This window comes from Vipera berus (assembly GCF_964194415.1).
Source record: "Vipera berus genome assembly, chromosome: 1".
In the NCBI taxonomy this organism is placed as follows: Eukaryota; Metazoa; Chordata; class Lepidosauria; order Squamata; family Viperidae; genus Vipera; species Vipera berus.
This window is the reverse complement of record NC_138202.1, coordinates 131,442,176-131,460,235: the sequence shown is the minus strand read 5'-3', so window position 1 is coordinate 131,460,235 and position 18,060 is coordinate 131,442,176. Positions and strand designations below refer to the sequence as shown.

Below are 18,060 nucleotides of genomic sequence, written 5' to 3'. Positions count from 1 at the left end.
AGGAAGGAAGGAAGGAAGGAAGGAAGGAAGGAAGGAAGGAAGGAAGGAAGGAAGGAAGGAAGGAAGGAAGGAAGGAAGGAAGGAAGGATCGATTTATTTTTTTATTTTTATTTTAATTCCATTTATATCCCACCCTTCTCCAAAGACTCAGGGTGGCTCACAAGCTTAGCAGTAGCCTTCATTCTATGTATATGTGTGCTTATTAGGGCTTTCACACACACCCCAAGCGGCATTATTACAAAGTCAGCTTAATTGCCCCCAACAATCTGGGTCCTCATTTTACCTACCTCAGAAGGATGGAAGGCTGAGTCAACCTAAGCTCAACTTAAGCTCCAAAAGATGAACTATTGATGGTTAAGTGGTTGCTTGCATTTCTATTGCTTCTTATAATATCGGCAGGAAGTTATTTAGAGTGAGGCTGATTAGTTGGATCTATCTCACTCCACTCTCAAGCCAGCTTTGAGTAGGCAGGACTGGGTCTCAGCATTTTGCCCAAGGTCACCGTATAGGAAGGCCTGTTTCCATAAATCTCACTTGGACCAGCCAAAGTTTCCAATACCAGGCAAGCAAGAGAATTTAGCATTGATACTAGAGGTGGAAAATCTAATTCTGTGGGCGAATCTGGGCTTGCAGGATTTCGTGATTGCAAAGATGCCTTCTAAATGTGCAGTTCTTGGGAATAAGCCTCTTTTGACATAGAGGGCCTTACTTTGAAATAGCACACACACTGTATTGTGTTGCCTGGATGTGCTAATGACTCATTAATTTGACTAGTGACTCATTAGAGCTGGCTTCTCTGCTGTGCAGAATTTTGATTCCTTTGGTGATTAGCTACCCCGCTATTATCATATTATTTAGCCCAGTAATGTTTTATTATTTTCTTAATGCTCTTAAAATACTCTGAATAGCCATTTTGATTGAACTCGGTAAGTGAGTAATGCATCAAATAAATAAATAAATAAATAAAAACTGTCTCAGCCTGAATCACAGAAGGGAGTGGTGTTTTTTTTCATATTTTTAATTGCTTTGGTGAGATAATCTACCTGAACATGATTTTTCTCTTCCTATAAGAGAAAATTAAAAGCAAATTAGAAGCAGTCGTTTGAAGGAGTAATCTGAAAACAAACCATCTTTTTAGACATTTTATAGTGCCAGGAATTTTGATCAGGCTAAATTAGAGCACTTTGAAGCAATTACTTGCATCAGCTCACAGTCAAGATGTCAGGAATAAGGGTGAAGTAAATAAGCCCATCTTTTCCAATAAATAAATGTGGGAGCTGCAGTTTTGGTACTTATTAACTTACTTTTCTTCTGAAAGCTCTTTTAATAGCTAGGACCTACTACTTAGCATACTATTTATGGCTGGTGGGAAACTTTTAGGAAAGCCAAACGTAGCTTAGGTGCACCTGCTTCCAGATCCAGGGCATATTCTATTCTACCTTCAATTATAGAAGCTCACTAGGTCATTTTGGGCTAATCATTCCCTCCCCTCACAGAGATTTGAGTAAAGAGGTCTTACCACACTTAGTTATAAGCTCATTCTGGGGGAAAAATGCTACTATTACCCTTACACAGGATTATGGTTATGTGGAAAATACGGAGTTGAATTGAATTAATACGGATTCGGATCCACCAAACTACAGTAGTACCTTGGTACTCAACTGCTTTGAAACTCATCAGATTTGGTACTCAACACATTTTGATGTGAAAATTTGGTCCCAGTACTCATTGTTTGTTTGGTACTGAACGTGCAAGCTAGAACTTGTCAGTGTCAGCTGCCTGGTGACTCACTGCATTTTTCCTGGGAAATTTTTTTGGGGTACTCAACATTTTTGTTATTCATCGTGCCTCCCAGAACCAATTAATGATGAGTACCAAGGTACCACTGTATGGCAATGCTAGCTACATAGAGATGCCACTTTTTCTGTCATACTAATTTACTCAATGTGTAGGCCTGTTTTCCTACACTGAGCAGAGGCTCAGACAGAGTCCTGAATGCCCCCTTCCAATTCTCTGATTTTAAGGTAAGGCTGTAGTTGCAACTCCACAAGAACAACAGAGCACTTGAAGTTCTAACTGGAAAAGCAACAGCAAGATTTAGGCATGGCTATATACATGGACAGGGACGCGGTGGCTCAGTGGGTTAGGACGTTGAGCTTGTCGATCAGAAGTTTGGCAGTTTGGCGGGTCGAATCCCGAGTGCCGCGTAACAGAGTGAGCGCCTGTTACTCGTCCCAGCTTCTGCTAACCTAGCAGTTCGAAAGCACATAAAAATGCAAGTAGAAAACTAGGGACCACTACGGTGGGAAGATAACAGCGTTCTGTGCGCCTTTGGCATCTAGTCATGCCGGCCACATGACCACGGAGACGTCCTCCGACAAGCGCTGGCTCTTCGGCTTTGAAACGGAGATGAGCACCGGCCCCTAGAGTCGGAAACGACTAGCACACATGTGCAGGGGAACCTTTACCTTTATATACATGGACAGCTTGATGTTAGCTAAATAGAAATACAAGGTACGTTTAACATGAAAAATTAATTTGAGCTGCAAGACTGGAAAATAATGGCATTAATTTGATTGCAAATTTCCCTTGCTGGGGCTGACACAGGTATTTGATTCTACTATAACAAAGTCTTAAATCTGTGACAAGACATAAGTAAAATTTCCAGGAAGGTAGAAACCCTGAAATATGAAGAAAATTGTAAGATACTCTTCCATTGAATAAAAATTATAATTGTTAAGATACTCTTCCATTGAATGAAATAATAGGTTGGTAGATATAAAGATTCACATTTTCCAAATAATTCAGTGAAATACTTTGGCCTTAAAATATAATATTTCATAACCAATACATTATGCCTATTTAGGTATAGATATAGCAGTTCGAAAGCATGTAAAAATGCAAGTAGAAAAATAGGGACCACTCCGGTGGGAAGGTAACAGCGTTCCGTGCGCCTTTGGCGTGTAGTCATGCTGGCCACATGACCATGGAGACGTCCTCGGACAAGCGCTGGCTCTTCGGCTTTGAAACGGAGATGAGCACCGGCCCCTAGAGTCGGAAACGACTAGCACGCATGTGCTGGGGAACCTTTACCTTTACCTTTTTATCTTTAGCTTTACTCATCACTGGAATTATTTGCTTCTAAACAGCATAGATTTGCGATGTCTTGTCTAACTCTGTAATTTTCCTTCTAATCCTTCCCAGTAAACAGTAAATCCTCACTTCAACCAAAATCAAATCCAAAAGGTACAGAATAAACCTTTTATGTTAACCATACACATAGAACAAATTCTTTGGAAGTGGTTATGGCTCCCTCTAGTGTCCAAGGTGAAAAACTGAAAGAATGTTATTATGGAGCGTTGCACATTACATCTCTGTACTAAATGTATGCTGCTTTAATTTATTTGCATATTGAATCGAATGGAACTTTGCATGCTTCTAGAAAAACAAGGTAGGGGAATGTTTCTGAAATTATTTTCAACCTTTTTATCAACTGTGATCGTAAGAAGTGTCACTGTTTTCTTTTGTGTATCAAAAGTGTTGTGTTTGTGTGCATTTATGCTTAAATTGTCCCCTGGGAAGCTGGTGGTGGGTTGTGAACATTTCACTCTGGGTCATTGGCAAACAAGGGGTGTGTGTGAGAAAGTGGGGGGGCTTAAAAGGGGGCAGTCACTAACGTTCTATGCTGCTGCCTAAATGCATCTCTCCTAGGGATGTTCTGGGGAAATATTTTTCTGCATATTTTTTCTGCAACCTCTAGCAAATTTTCAAACCCCAGCTCTGCCCCAATCCCAGATTAGTTCGTGTTCAGTTCAGTTATTGATAAGTTACCTTGTTAATGGGCAGATAGACAAGACTTCCAAGCTCCTGTATATGATTGTATCCCAGCATTTCATTGGGCTAGAAAGAATAAAAACTGATGTTGCAATTGTCCAATGTTAGACCCAGAATTTATGAGGGGTTCAGACATTATATGATTCGTTGGGGGTGTACTTCCCCCCCCCCCCGCAACCAGCCTTATTCAGATTTTTTTCTTTTTTTAAAAAAGGCAGAGGGCAGGATTCCTTATATTTTTAATATTGCATAGGATGTCTTTGTTTCAAGCAGATATTTATTAGGCTGAATTTGCGTATGGCTTTGTGTGTGGTGGGTGGGGCCTGGGAAAGAATGTGATTTTGTTGGGTAAATTGGTTACATTCCAGACATAAGAGATGTGCTATAGTCTTTTATTTGATTTATTAGATGCAAAAGAAGATAGTTTCATTGAAAAAAAGGGAACATGTAGCTCAAAACAATTCTTGTTGTGCTTCGTTTTTAAATTTCTTTTCCACATCACAACAGGCCAGGTTGTGTGTCCCATTCTGCCAATGGGGAGACAAGTTAAGATACAGCAGTTTAGTGAAAGAAGACGTAAAAGGCCTATCTTGACTCAGAACTCAAACTCTTAGCAATGCAAGGAATAGCATAGAAGAGACTATGTGAAATTGAAATAAAAAAGAACAGGTGCTAACGATGATCTCAAAGGTGCTTTTTCAAAAGGCAACTGGATTTTTTTTTTCTTTGAGGAGGAAGAAGAAAACCTTTCACTTCTCATCCAAGAAGCTTCATCAGCTGAGGTTCATTCACAAGTGAAGAAGAAGCTTGTGATGAAGCAAAACGTTTTCTTTTTCTTCCTCAAGGAAAAAAAACAGCCCAGTTGCCTTTTAAAAAAAGCACCTTTGGGGCAACTTTGACCTGATGACTGAGAATCTCCACAGACAGTGGCTAATGGTGGATAAAAGAAACGAAAGAGCTCTTTGTTTTGCCTAAAATATGTCCTTTTTGTTCTTTTTAGTGTGTTTTCCAATGAGACTGAGAATGGAATATGGTGAGTTAATGAAAGACGATGTAATTGCATTTTCAACAATTGAGATGCCTTTGGACATCTCAATTGTTGATTTTCAACAAATAATCTAGAATCGGTGGAAGCTTGTATTGGTGCAGATCTGTGGCAGAAGGAGGGAGGGTGCTCTTGTTGAGTTCACTCTTTTCCTGGATCAGGAGTCCCTGCACTCAGTCATTCAAGTCCTGGTCATCTCACATCTGGGCTACTGCAATGCACTCTACATGGGGCTACCCTTGAAGAGCGTTCGGAAGCTTCAGCTGGTGCAAAGTGTGGCAGCGCAGGCATGTTAACCTGCACTGGCTGCTGGGTGCAGTTCAAGGTTTGGGTTATTGCCTTTAAAGCCCTGCATGATATGGGGTCATGGTTACGTGAAGAACTGCCTCACCCCACTGGGACTGGCTGACCTCACCCGCACCAGCAAAGGAGGCATGCTGCAGGCCCTGTTGATCAAGGAATTCTAGGGCCTTCTCTCCTGTGGCTCCTGCCCTTTAGACTTGTCTTACCCCCTGAGGTGAGACTGGCTCCTACGCTTCTGTCCTTCCACAGGAGCCTGAAGACCTGCATCTGCCAGATGGCTTGGGGTCCCAATGGGGAGCATCACATTGGAGGTGGTTGATTTAAGAGACAATCACACCTTATCCCCCCCAACGTGCATCCTGTTGTGTCCCTCCCCATCTTTTAACTATGTTTTATCTTGATTGGGATTTCTTTCTTTTTTTATTCTTTTAACAATATTTATTAGTTAGGATTTTAATGCTGGAAGCCACCCAGAGTTATTTCGTTATGAGATGGGGTGGCAAATAAATTCAATCAATCAATCAATCAAATGCAACAAGGGACATGCAGAACATGGAGAAATTGAACTCTAAACCCTCTGGGAGCATTTCAAGGGGTGAGAAATACCGGAAGATTTGATTTGTCAACATAGAAAGCATGATTACGTTCGTTAGGCTCGAGTCACTGTTACATTTCAGATTTGTGTATTTTGTTTCCTGTATAGTCCTTCCAATGTGTCCAGGGTTGCTTTGAAGATTGTAACCCCTGTTGTCATCACTGTTTTTGTCTTGGCGGTCTATCTACATGCACAGCAGGTGGAATCCACAGCAAGGCTGGATTTCCTTTGGAAGCTTCAGGTGTGTATGTCTGCAGGTGCATATTTTTGCATGCATGTCTTTAATATTATATTAGAGTACCTTTTTATGATCAGTACATGATTGCTGCTCAAGCTGTCATTTTGTTGGGCTACTTACTGTGCTCATAAATCAGAACTAGAATTGTCCGATCAGAGGAAGCTTATACAGGATTTTTTTTTTCATTTCATGATCACAGATATCTTGCTGTAGATGATCTACAGGGGGCTGATAGGCACCATCTTAGTGTAGTGGGCCTATAGCTTAGATAAAAAATATTGACAAGCACATTTCCTAGATTGCTTTCAGAACACTTGCGTGGAAAAAGTGTCACCTAAATATTGTAAGTTGACTAAATGAAGATTATTGTAATTCGGTGGCAGTTCTTTTCAAAAACTAACCAATTTTACTTGATTAAATTACGTCTCAAGGATAACAATCTTGGAAAAGTTGCTGGTTTTACGAAGGTCGATTTTCTTCTTCATGGAATTCTACTCCTAATGATCACCCTCACCAAACTGAATCAGAACTTAATGAAGCTTCCACCAATATTTGAGTTCAATTTTGAGGACAGAACTAATAATTTCAGTAATAGGTCCTCTAAGTATGCTTAAAATTAGAACCCGATGAAGTGTAACAGGTGACTCTGTTGTCACTGGTCTATTACATCCCATACATATTTATTTCCAGCCCATTTCCCACATAAATGAAGTTAACTTGCAACCACCTCGTCTCTCTTTCTCTCTTCAGGCTACTGAAGAAAAGGAGGAGATGGAGGAGCTGCAGGCCTACAACAGACGGCTTCTCCATAATATCTTGCCAAAGGATGTAGCAGCCCACTTTCTTGCACAGGAGCGGAGAAATGATGAACTGTATTACCAGTCCTGTGAATGTGTGGCTGTCATGTTTGCTTCCATCAGCAACTTCTCAGAATTCTATGTGGAGTTAGAGGCCAATAATGAAGGGGTGGAGTGCCTGAGGCTCCTCAATGAAATCATTGCTGATTTTGATGAGGTGAGCAAATTCAAGGAGAACAATGGTCTCTGTCATGCTGAGGACCGATCACTATGTAAAATAGCCTGTTCCACACAACATTGCCTTTGACACTTTGGTTGTCTAGGTTCAGGGGTTCTTTAAGTGACAAATATTTTTTTAACTTTCTGCTCTAATAGATATTAATACAAAAATTCAATTGAACCTTCTCTACAGTCGTAAAGAGTTCCCCCCAACTCTTAGAATTCATGGAACTAGTTTTCCTATCCCAGTTGAGTGATTGCATGTCCTGGTCACCTACGTAGTCTTTTGGCCCCTAGTGCCATAGAGTGGGGCAAATAGGAATTGAGTCAAGACAGCTGAAACATGCATGCACACTTGCTAGGAAACTTATTCATTATAGCTAGCTTGGATTTTCTTGAATCTTTTTTGTAGCAAAAAAGGAATTACATTATAATGGAATAATCTATGCCATACAATTAAAAGTGCAAATAGTGTTAACTCAATTACCTGTGTGTGATAGCAAGCATTGACACATGTCATTTGTATTATACTAAACACAGACAGGAATTTGGACAGACAGTAATATATTCATATTGTATTATATTACATTGAAACATTATAAAATATTGCCTCCTATACTGGGCTAGAATATTGCATCAGAAGATCTAGAACTTCTTAACCCAAGGACAAATGATTTGTATCAGTGTTTGAGGGTCTATATCAACTTGCTACAGCCAACTCACCACGGCCAACTCACAACTTTCTGCACCCAACTCGCCATGGCCAATTTTATGCGGGACAATTCACCACGCGACAACAGTTACACTAATATTAACAAATAGTCTAATACAGGGGTCCCCAACCTGTGGGCCATGGCCCAGTAGTGGCCTGTGGCCTACTGGCCATCAGGCCGTGGGACAGGCTGGCCAATGCGCGCGCACACACACACACACACTCTCTCTCTCTCATGCTAGCACCACAGCTACAGGATACAAAAACAGGACACCGTGCCTCGGGGTGCAAAAACGGGATACCGCTTCACCATGGGGTGTGAAAATAGGCCAACGCCATGCTGCAGGGCATGAAACAGGCCACTGCTGCACCTCGGGGTACAAAAATGGGATGCCACCATGCCTCAGGGTGCAGAAATGGAACACTGCTGCACCGTGGGGCGCGAAAATGGGCCAACACCATGCTGCAGGGTGCAAAAACAGGCCACTGCTGCGCCTCGGGGTGCGAAAACAGGATGCCACCGCGCCTTGGTATGCAAAAATGGGTGCCACCAGGCTGCAGGGCATAGAAATGGGGCTCTGTGCTGCACAAGAGCAGGGCAGGGCTAGTGAATATCACGCAAGTGCTAGCCCCGCCCCATTTGCATCACGTGTGTGCTTGCAGCTCCGTGTGTGCGTGCGTGTGTGTAAAATGCTTTCCCCTCCCTTTACCTCCGGTCCACCAACTGAGAAAGGTTGGTGACCTCTGGTCTAATAGAATCATTAAAGATAGGATGCCAAAAGAGGGACAAAATAAAATGTGAATGACAAAAATTAAAATAATTTTTAAAATAATTTTAAATAATTAAATTGAATTGTTGAATTGTCCTGCAGTGAGTTTTCCCGTGACGAGTTGTCCCGTGGCGAGTTGGCTGTGGCCAATTGGCCATGGTGAGATGACCATGGCAAGTTGGCTGAGGCAAGTGGTCCCATTCCACAAGGCACAACCAATAGCTGCTTTCGTGTTTTAATATAGCTGATATAGGAGTTCAGTCTCCTCAGGATCCAAATAGCTGATTTATCTTCTTTTCATATATGAATCATGCTGGATTGTTTTAGCTGCTAATGGGTGTAGTATCCAGGATTGTGTATAGATCATTTACAGAGCATGGATTGAGTTATATGTGTCTCCTTTTCCTTCCTTGGATTTGTAGATAATAAGTGAAGACCAATTTCGACAGCTGGAAAAGATCAAAACAATAGGGAGCACATATATGGCTGCTTCGGGTCTTAATGATTCCACCTATGACAAGGTGGGCAAAACGCATATCAAGGCCCTGGCGGACTTTGCAATGAGGCTAATGGATCAAATGAAATACATCAATGAGCATTCGTTCAACAATTTCCAGATGAAAATAGGTAAACATTGCGGTTGTACTTTATGTTCCAGAAATTCACCCTCTCAATCCACTCTCTATGATTAAAAAAGCAAATGCCATATTTCATATGAAGCTACTGAATGTTTCTTTTGACTGGTATTCAGTTGTAGTGCCAGTTATGACTTATATGCAAATTATATAACATGTCCAACTGACAGTGGGAAAATCAAAACACACACCTGCATCACAAAATGTGCTCTTTGGTGTACAGTAGCTACAAGCATAAATCATTCCAGATACAAAAACATACCTAAGAATAAGCATACAATAAGATAAGCAAGTAATTGGTGATCTTTTCAGCTTCCAGAATTCCACACATTCATACACACTAGTATCAACACAAAGCTTCCCAGTCAGTAGGCTTGTAACTGCACCCTGATAGGTCTGCATTTCACTAGGAATGCAAAACTGTGAGCTATCTCATCGTCATCGTTTTTCCATTTCCCCCTTTGTATTATTTCCTTCACACTGATGTCCCAGAGAGAGAAATTTACTGTGTAATATCCAGAGCAGGCATAGTTTGTTCTGACTGTCATTGGGGCACATATTGCAGGCAAAATAAAATAAAATAACGGTTCTACAGTTCAAACATTTCTACAGAATATGTATTCACTCCTGTCACTTGCAGAAGGTTAAAGGGCAAGACAGGAACCTCAATTCCCTTGGGGGAATTTGGTAGCTCCAGAAATACCTTGATAGGGTTGTGATTGAGTCCTATCCTTATTGATTCCAATGGAAAAGATTTAAGAAAATTTTTAATGTTTCCACTGAAGTCAGTGGGAGTAGATAGTATTTTGCTTTCCAAATATTTATAATTTTTTATTTGGAAATTTGTGGAAAGGATGGATTGTTTCTTTTCTCTCTCCCTCTTCCCCTGCTTTCTCTTGTCTCCCTTCACTTTCTCTGTATTGGTTCATTTAAAAAAAAAACTTCATTAAAATAATTTTTTAAAAATATTATTTGTGGGAAAATGTGAATCTACAAATTATCTGTTATATTTATATGCCCTCCGACCTCAGAAAAACATGACTCTGGTGTGATATGTAAATTACACTAGTAGTTAACAGCTAAATAAGTAAATGAAAGAAGGGTGTGCAGCAAACTGCTTCCTTTCCTTCTTTTAATTATACAAAGTGACTTCTTCAAAGCTTAGTAGAGGTGAGTGAGGCCTGCAGATGAATCTGGTGATTGTATTGTTTCTGCATGTGATTTTCTGATGCTAACTAGTAAGCAGCAATTACTAGTTATTAACTCCTTACTGCTTTGTTTCTAGGGCTCAATATTGGTCCTGTAGTAGCAGGAGTCATAGGTGCACGTAAGCCCCAGTATGATATTTGGGGCAACACTGTGAATGTAGCTAGTCGAATGGATAGTACAGGAGTCCCCGATAGGATTCAGGTGAGTCTTCCTGACACCTTTTTTTTAACCTTTCCAAACTCTGCTTGCAGCAGCACTTATATAACTTGTAATAGTGAGAGAGGAGAAGATATTTATTTATTTATTTATTTATTTATTTATTTTATTGGATTTGTATACCGCCCTATTCCCGTAGGACTCAGGGCAGTTTACAGGGCAGTTAAAACCATGAATACAAAAAATTAAAAACAATTAAAACAATTAAATTAAATTCAAGCCCCAAGAGGAAATCTAAAACCCAGTTAAATTAACAACCCCACAGTCTGGACCAAACAGATCGAAGAGCCAAGTTTTCAGGTCCCGGCGAAATGAGCGAAAGTCGGGGGCAGTCCTAAGTTCTGTGGGTAGTTGGTTCCATAGGGCAGGCGCACCCACAGAGAACGCCCTTCCCCTGGGAATAACCCGCCAGCATTCATTAACCGGCGGTACCCTGAGAAGGCCCTCCCTGTGGGGGCGCACAGGACGATGGGAAGATGATGCCGGCAGCAGGTGTTCCCTTAGATAGTCCGGACCCAAGCCATTTAGGGCTTTATAGGTCATTACCAACACCTTGAATCTCACCCGGAGGGCAACCGGAAGCCAATGTAGCTCACGGAGGTGTTACACGGGAGTATCGGGAAGCTCCCATCAAAACCCGCGCGGCTGAATTCTGCACCAGTTGAAGCCTTCGGGTGGTCCTCAAGGGCAGCCCCATGTAGAGGGCATTGCAGTAGTCTAACCGGGAGGTCACGAGCGCATGACTGACTGTACGTAGAGCATCTCGGTCCAGATAGGGATGCAACTGGATGCAATTTCAGCATACATTTGATGCAACTGCCTTCCCCCTCTGTACTTTGTACGCTCCTTTTAATAGAGCCAGCATCTGTGTTTAGAGGTTGAATGCTTATGCCTGGCAATTGGATCGTAAGGCTTCTTGAGTATAATGGACTCTCAATCTAGTAGACCTGCCTAGCATCGGTTCTTCAGTCTCTGCTTCCATATGGAAACAGAACATGATTGCAGCAGAGTTATACACCTTGTTTAAAACTCCCGTTTCCTCTGATGCTTTGGCGAGTGCCAAGGCCTCTGTACTGTGAACACAATCGGAGTGCAAAGATTTCTCTCCAATAATCCCAGATAAACTTTTAATGAGAGGGCTTGAGGGGGCTGAACGCTGATTCTTCTTTTTGAATACTCTCCAGGTCACTACAGACATGTATCAGGTTTTAACCGTCAACAACTACCAACTAGAATGCCGAGGGGTTGTGAAAGTCAAAGGTAAAGGAGAAATGACCACCTACTTCCTAAATGAAGGCCCATCAGCAAGTTAGCGACAGTGGGCAAGGATGACTCCATTGATTCAAACACAATAGCAAGTTGGAGAAAATTTCACTGTTTCACAGTGAATCTAATCCCAAGGCACAGTTGAGTATTTCATGCGATGCCTTTTTAGTAGGATTGTGTGCGAAGGAGAAGAAAAAAAAAAGAAACACAGCTTGGGCTGCCTAGCGCACACTTCAGAAGTCACCTAGCACTGCTGCAGACCTTTTTCCGAAGGTGAACGTCAAGTGAATTGACCAAAGATTTATGTTCAGTGGAATGCGGAGATGAAGAGGTGGATTTGAGATCTTCATTGTGGCTGCTACACAGGACTTAAAACTATTTAAGTATTTATTTGAAGTAACACAGTGTTTTTACTTGGTGGAAGGAAAGTATGATTCATTGCAACAAAAGGAAAACTAAAATGAACAGCATTATTTTGGAAAGGCTGTGCACTCCCATACTATTTCTGGTCTGTGCTGTCAGCTCCTTGAATGTGCCACTGTTCTTATCTTAGCTGTTTGAGTGGGCTTTTAAAATGAAAGTTGTTGCCCACTGTAACTCTTTACAAACGGCCTTTTTAAATTATGCCATCAGTAATGTTTTTAAATGGAGAAGTTGCCTTGTTACGTACTCTTGCTATCCCCTAACCCTTACACAAATGTGAGGCTTCCTCATTTTAACAAGAGAGGTGTGTTTAAAGGAGGGAGAGTTAAGAATTTTCCATATGTATTTATTAAATGAAAAGACCTTCTAACTCCTGTTGGTGCATTTTGGTTCACAGGTGAAAGACTAGCTGTTAAACCTTCCTGTCGGTTGGGGAGATTTTTCTGATACGTGTGGGATTATTGGTTTGGGAGGTTTTGTATTTTGTAATACGGGAGACACTGACACTAACAAACATACCAAAATTCTATATTTTGAAAATTTTATGTATTAAAAATTTCATCCCAGTTGTGCAACAGTGATCAGCTTGTGTATCTGCTGTAATGCAGTACACATAACCTCGGTGTGAAAAGGTAGAAAAAGGAGCGACTCACATGCAGCAGTCTAAGCAAGCACTGAGCATCTATCTGGTACAGCTGCTTTTATCCTTTGGGTGGAGCGATCTTGATCCATTCATACAATCCTTTGGGTGGAGCGATCTTGATCCATTCATACACGCACCATAGTTGATTGATTGCACCTGACATACATTCCCTTCTCTGACATAAATCTGCCTGGGAAGGGAGGGGAAACGGAAGTCCAGTTTGCCAGAGAGCTGATCAGTGAGGGAGATCTTTCCTCCGGTCTTTCTCTTAATTTAGCTGGCAGGGAGAAGCCTCTGGCTGAGTGAGCACAAAATTGAGTCGAAACTGGTGGCTGTGCACACAGCAGCATCTTGGGAGGTGTACATAAGCTATAAAAATGTGGGTGTGGTGTTTTTTTTTTTGTTCTTTTCAGAGTTGCAGACTTGGCAGTTTTCAATTTCTGTGCAGTCCGGGAAGCAAGCAAGAAGCTTAAAAGGGGCTCCGGGATAAAAATAAAAATAAAGGAAGGTTATGAAACCTTAGGCTAAAAAAACAAAGAAAAGCAAGAACTAGCCCAAATGAAGTTAAAAGATAAAATGTATCCCCAATTTTGAAATAGCTTTTGAAATATAAGTGAATGACACTGGGATAAAAACAATTTCCAATAGTCAAACCAAAAGGGGGGAAAAATCAAAATATTTAACGGTTTAATGTGTAGTGAATTGCTGTGGAATATTGTCTGGAAATGTTACTGTTATGAAGAGGTGGGGAATTAAATTCTACTTTCAATTCACTGAACTGGCATTTAGTTAAAAAAAGGCTTGGGAAAGTTTGGATTATTATTTTTTTTCTATAACCTAACAAAATTGATTGTGGATGCTGGGATGGCCTAACAATTTTTTAAGAAAAGGAGGGACGGATACGCATTTATAAATAGGTTCATCATGAATTTTCAATGCCCATACATTTTATCAAAATATTAAAGTGTAAAAAGCATATATTTTTATATTTCAATGCAAGAAAAGAATTTATATTGAACCTGGCTATCTCCAAAATTAATAACTTTTGACAGATTTTTTTCTACTTTTCAAGATAGATTTTTAGTAATATTAATAAGCTGAATGGCTACGACATGAGATTTGAACTCTGACCAAGAACTTAAATAAAATCTGTGTTCTCAATTTATTAAATTGGTTAACATAATTCTCATGTGGAGCTCTTTTAAACAAGAACATAGTAGTATCTCATTTCCGTTATGTTCCTTTGTTTCTCTTCTAGTAGGGTATATCCTGGAGCCATAGTACAGTCTGATTTGTAGAAAACTGCCAAGTTTGTCCTTGTACTATATGTTTTTTAACCTTTAAACAAAATCTGATTTCCAAAGGTCTTCATTTACATGGTACTTCAGCTTGTTCCTTATCTTCCACCTTTTCTTTAAGGCGTCATTTACCACTTCCAAAATTTAATTAATAGCACAATATAAGGTCTTTTTTTTAAGTTGGCCTCCTGCTTTGAAGTGTGCATTAACATTTGAGCAGACCGCCTTGCGCAATTGTGTTGTCAATGAAATTTTCAGTCGCCTGTATCTCTGACTGTGATTGTTGACTGTGTCATGATCATTTCAAGGGGTATGCACTCTTTATTCTGGCTCTTGCAAGATGAATACAGTTAGGATTTCCCATGGAAATTGCAATCTGTTTAATTTAACAACTATATTAAATACTGTTTCACTTGTCAATCAGTCTTTTCTGGTTTTTCATTATTGGTTTATAAAAATCTAAGACGTTTGTCACCGTACTTTAAAATGACAACTGGACATTATTTTGTTGACCTCCCAAATATTTTTTCAAGGTGATATATCTGATCTGGCTTCAGAAATGCATGCTACCAAAGTATGTTTTTGAAGCAGGAAGATTGTCTTGGCAGAGGAGTAATGCAAAAAATTATAGCAAAAATATTGCCATCCTCCATCAGGTGAACACAGAAGCAATGGTTATTAGTATCTGGGACAAAGGATTTTGAAATGAGTCAGCTGTTCTGTTTGATTTCTGAATGAAACTGTGAAACTGAACTTTATAGGGACTTAAAAGAGGGACTAGTACAGGGGAATACAGGCCAAAACAAGGAGCCCTTCCTGTATATAAATGCAATGCACTTTGCATTAAATGGCATCCCTAGCTAAAACAGACTCTCATTTGAGTATACATAGAAACTAATTCCATACAGGCAATCCCTTGACTTGCAGCCATTCAAAGTTAAAACAGCACTGAAAAAGTAACTTACCACCCATCCTCACACTTATGACTGTCACAGCATCCCCACAGTCACGTGATCAGAATTCAGGTGCTTGGCAACTATCATGTATTCATGATAGTTGTTGCAGCGCCCTAGAATCATGCAATTGTCATTTGCAACCTTCCCAGTCAACTTCTGACAAGTCAAGTCAATGGGAGAACTGGATTCGCTTAACGACTGCAGTGATTCGCCTTGTTAGGTGAAATGGCAAAAAAAAATGTTCATAAAGTTGGGCACAATTGCTTAGCAATAGAAATTCTGATCCCAGGTGTAGCTGTAAGTCAAGGACTACTTGTATAAGAATCCTCTGCTGATTCTTGTTGTGAAATCTGGTGTTGAATCGCAAGAGGGAAGGTCTCTCTTTCCCAAGGAACTAGGAGACAAATCAAATCAACACTGAGTCCTCAGTATGCAGAAAGAGACGCAAAAGGGATCCTCCCTAAACCTTAACAGGATTTACCCAATAGTTATTCAGCATGTGCTTTTGTCTGGCAAGATAAATGTTGGGATGTGACACAATGAATTACTCAGTGTAGTTTATTGCTGTTTGCCCATAGACAGGAAACTTGCCAGATTAAAGCACACTCTACATAACTATCAGAAAATCCTGTGAAGATTTAAGGAGGATCCTTTCTGCCTCTTTCTGCCTAAAAAATGACTCAATGTTAATTTGTCTATTAGCTCCTTGGGGAACAGCCTTTCCCTCTTGCAATTCAGTGCCAGATACCACCAAACTCTATAGTCGTGTGAAAAAGTTCACCCTATGTAAAAATATTTTTTTAACATTCATAGAAATGTTATCTTCATTCAAAGACTACTGGTATATAAAAGTGATATAGTTGAACAAAACGACTGAAAAATTGACTTTGCCATTATTTGACTAAAAATATGCCATTCCTTACAATTGAAAAAGTACACCTTTAGCTCTAATAGTCGATATTGTCCCTGATGGCAGAAACGTCTTCTTAGCAGTAGACATGGCAGGAGACATTTCTTAGAGCTGTGTCCCAATCTCTGATATTGACTGGGGTTTTTTTCCCCCCCATCATCCATGCAGATCTTTTTTCAGATGTTCATTGTTTCAGATTCTCATATGCACAGCCCGTTTCAAATCACCCCACAGCATCTTGACGGAATTTAGATCTGGGTTTTGATTCAGCCATTCTAGAATCTTTGTTTCCCTGCCCCCCAGCTATTCTTTGGTGGATTTACTGGAATGCTTGGGGTTATTGTCACGTTGGAAGGTCCACTTTCAGTTCAGGTGCAATCTTCTGATAAGATGGTCTCACATTACTCCCGAGTGCCCTCTGGTTCGATGAAAAGTTCACAGTAAATTTTGTGATGGTGAACTGCCCAGCCCCAAACTATAACAGTTCCCCGCTACCATGTTTTTCAGTTGGATCGGGGCCCAGTAACTGTTATCTTTGCCTGGTCTATCCAGTGCTCATTTTTCCAGAAGTCCTGTCACTTGCCTCAGCTTCTGCCCACCTAGCAGTTCAAAAATATGTTATATGCAAGTAGATAAATGAGTACTACTTCAGTGAGGAGACGAATTGGTGTTTCATGCAGTCAGTCAGTTTCCTGCCGGTTCTGAAACTTCCTGGTTGTGATGCCCATTTGCGAGGGAGAAGGCTTTGGATGACACTGCAGGAAGAGCCGCTCATCTTTCTTTTGATGCAAAACTAGCTTACCCTCCTGTGGTGCACCTTGGAAAGCGCATGAACATCTACCACAATAGAGCTAGTAAATTGGTGGCCAAACTACTACTCTGTATTAGCATTGTAGTCTCCTGGCTAATGTAACACCATAAGCTAAATAAATAAAATAAAATTGTTGAAATGAAGGTCACATATCTCTGCCGAACTTTTTTGAAAACAATACTTTCATTGGGGTGTACTTACTTATTCAGATGACTGTATATTTCTTCTATTTATCACTGTAGGGCTCAACTGTACTTGAAAATGTCTTGAACTAATGATAACTAAGTTTGGTTTATGCTCTGAAAAGATACAGAGGCCTGAAGATATTTTTTTAGATAACTGATTAAGCAGCAATCTCCTTTCTCAATAAAAAATAGTGAGCTTCCGATGAATGTTTATACTTCCTAGCATATTGAAATCATTATCATTATCCCTATTGCTGGTCTGCTGTTTCCTGTACTGTTCTCTGTTATTTATTTATTTAAATTTATTACAGATGCTTGCTCTAGGTGGCTTATAAAAAATTCAAAAACAGTAAAACTAGTTAAAATCACAAAACAACACAGTGCAGACTGAAACAGTCAAAACAGTAATAGAAAACCACAAATGGGGCATGACAAATACCTGAATCGCAGGACGGGGACCAAGGCCAGGCCTTAAGGACTTTTGCGTACCCTAGAGAGAGGGTAGGAGCCATGGCAGAGAAGACACACTTCCTCAATCTCTTAACATGACAGTAATACTTAAATAAACTTACAATAGTTCATTTAGTGACCTTTCAAAGTTATAATGGCAGTGAAAAAAGTAACTTATGACTGTTTTACAACCTTATGACCATAGTAGCATCCCCATAGTCGCCTGATCAAAATTCGGACACCAGGCAACTGGCATGTATTCATAATGGTTATACTGTCCTAGGGTCATGTGATCACTTTTTGTGAACTGACAATGTCAGTGGTGAAGCCAGATTCACATAACCATTGTGTTATAACTTAAGTGCAGTGATTCATTTAACTGTGGCAAGAAAGGTCATAAAATGGAGCAAAACTCAGTAACTATTTTCCTTAGCAACAGAAATTTGGGGTGGCTGAAACAACTGGAGACAGGCAGTTCCTCACACATCCAGGCCCTGTGTCATGAAGGGCTTGATAGGTGATGACAAGCAACTTGAATTGCAACC

At 40.3% G+C, this 18,060-nt stretch overlaps 1 protein-coding gene across 1 annotated transcript in view; it reads left to right on the top strand.

Moving 5' to 3' along the window:
* ADCY5 (adenylate cyclase 5) overlaps positions 1-12,946 on the top strand; it is a gene marked incomplete at its 5' end in the record, with an annotated part of 239,681 nt that extends 226,735 nt beyond the window's left edge. The window contains 5 exons of the mRNA XM_081313004.1: positions 5,886-6,018; positions 6,766-7,029; positions 8,936-9,140; positions 10,434-10,558; positions 11,758-12,946. Coding sequence (XP_081169130.1) covers positions 5,886-6,018; positions 6,766-7,029; positions 8,936-9,140; positions 10,434-10,558; positions 11,758-11,886 — 856 coding nt within the window. The 3' untranslated portion in view covers positions 11,887-12,946. The remainder of the gene's footprint in view (positions 1-5,885; positions 6,019-6,765; positions 7,030-8,935; positions 9,141-10,433; positions 10,559-11,757) is intronic.
* Between the last annotated feature and the right edge of the window lie 5,114 nt (positions 12,947-18,060).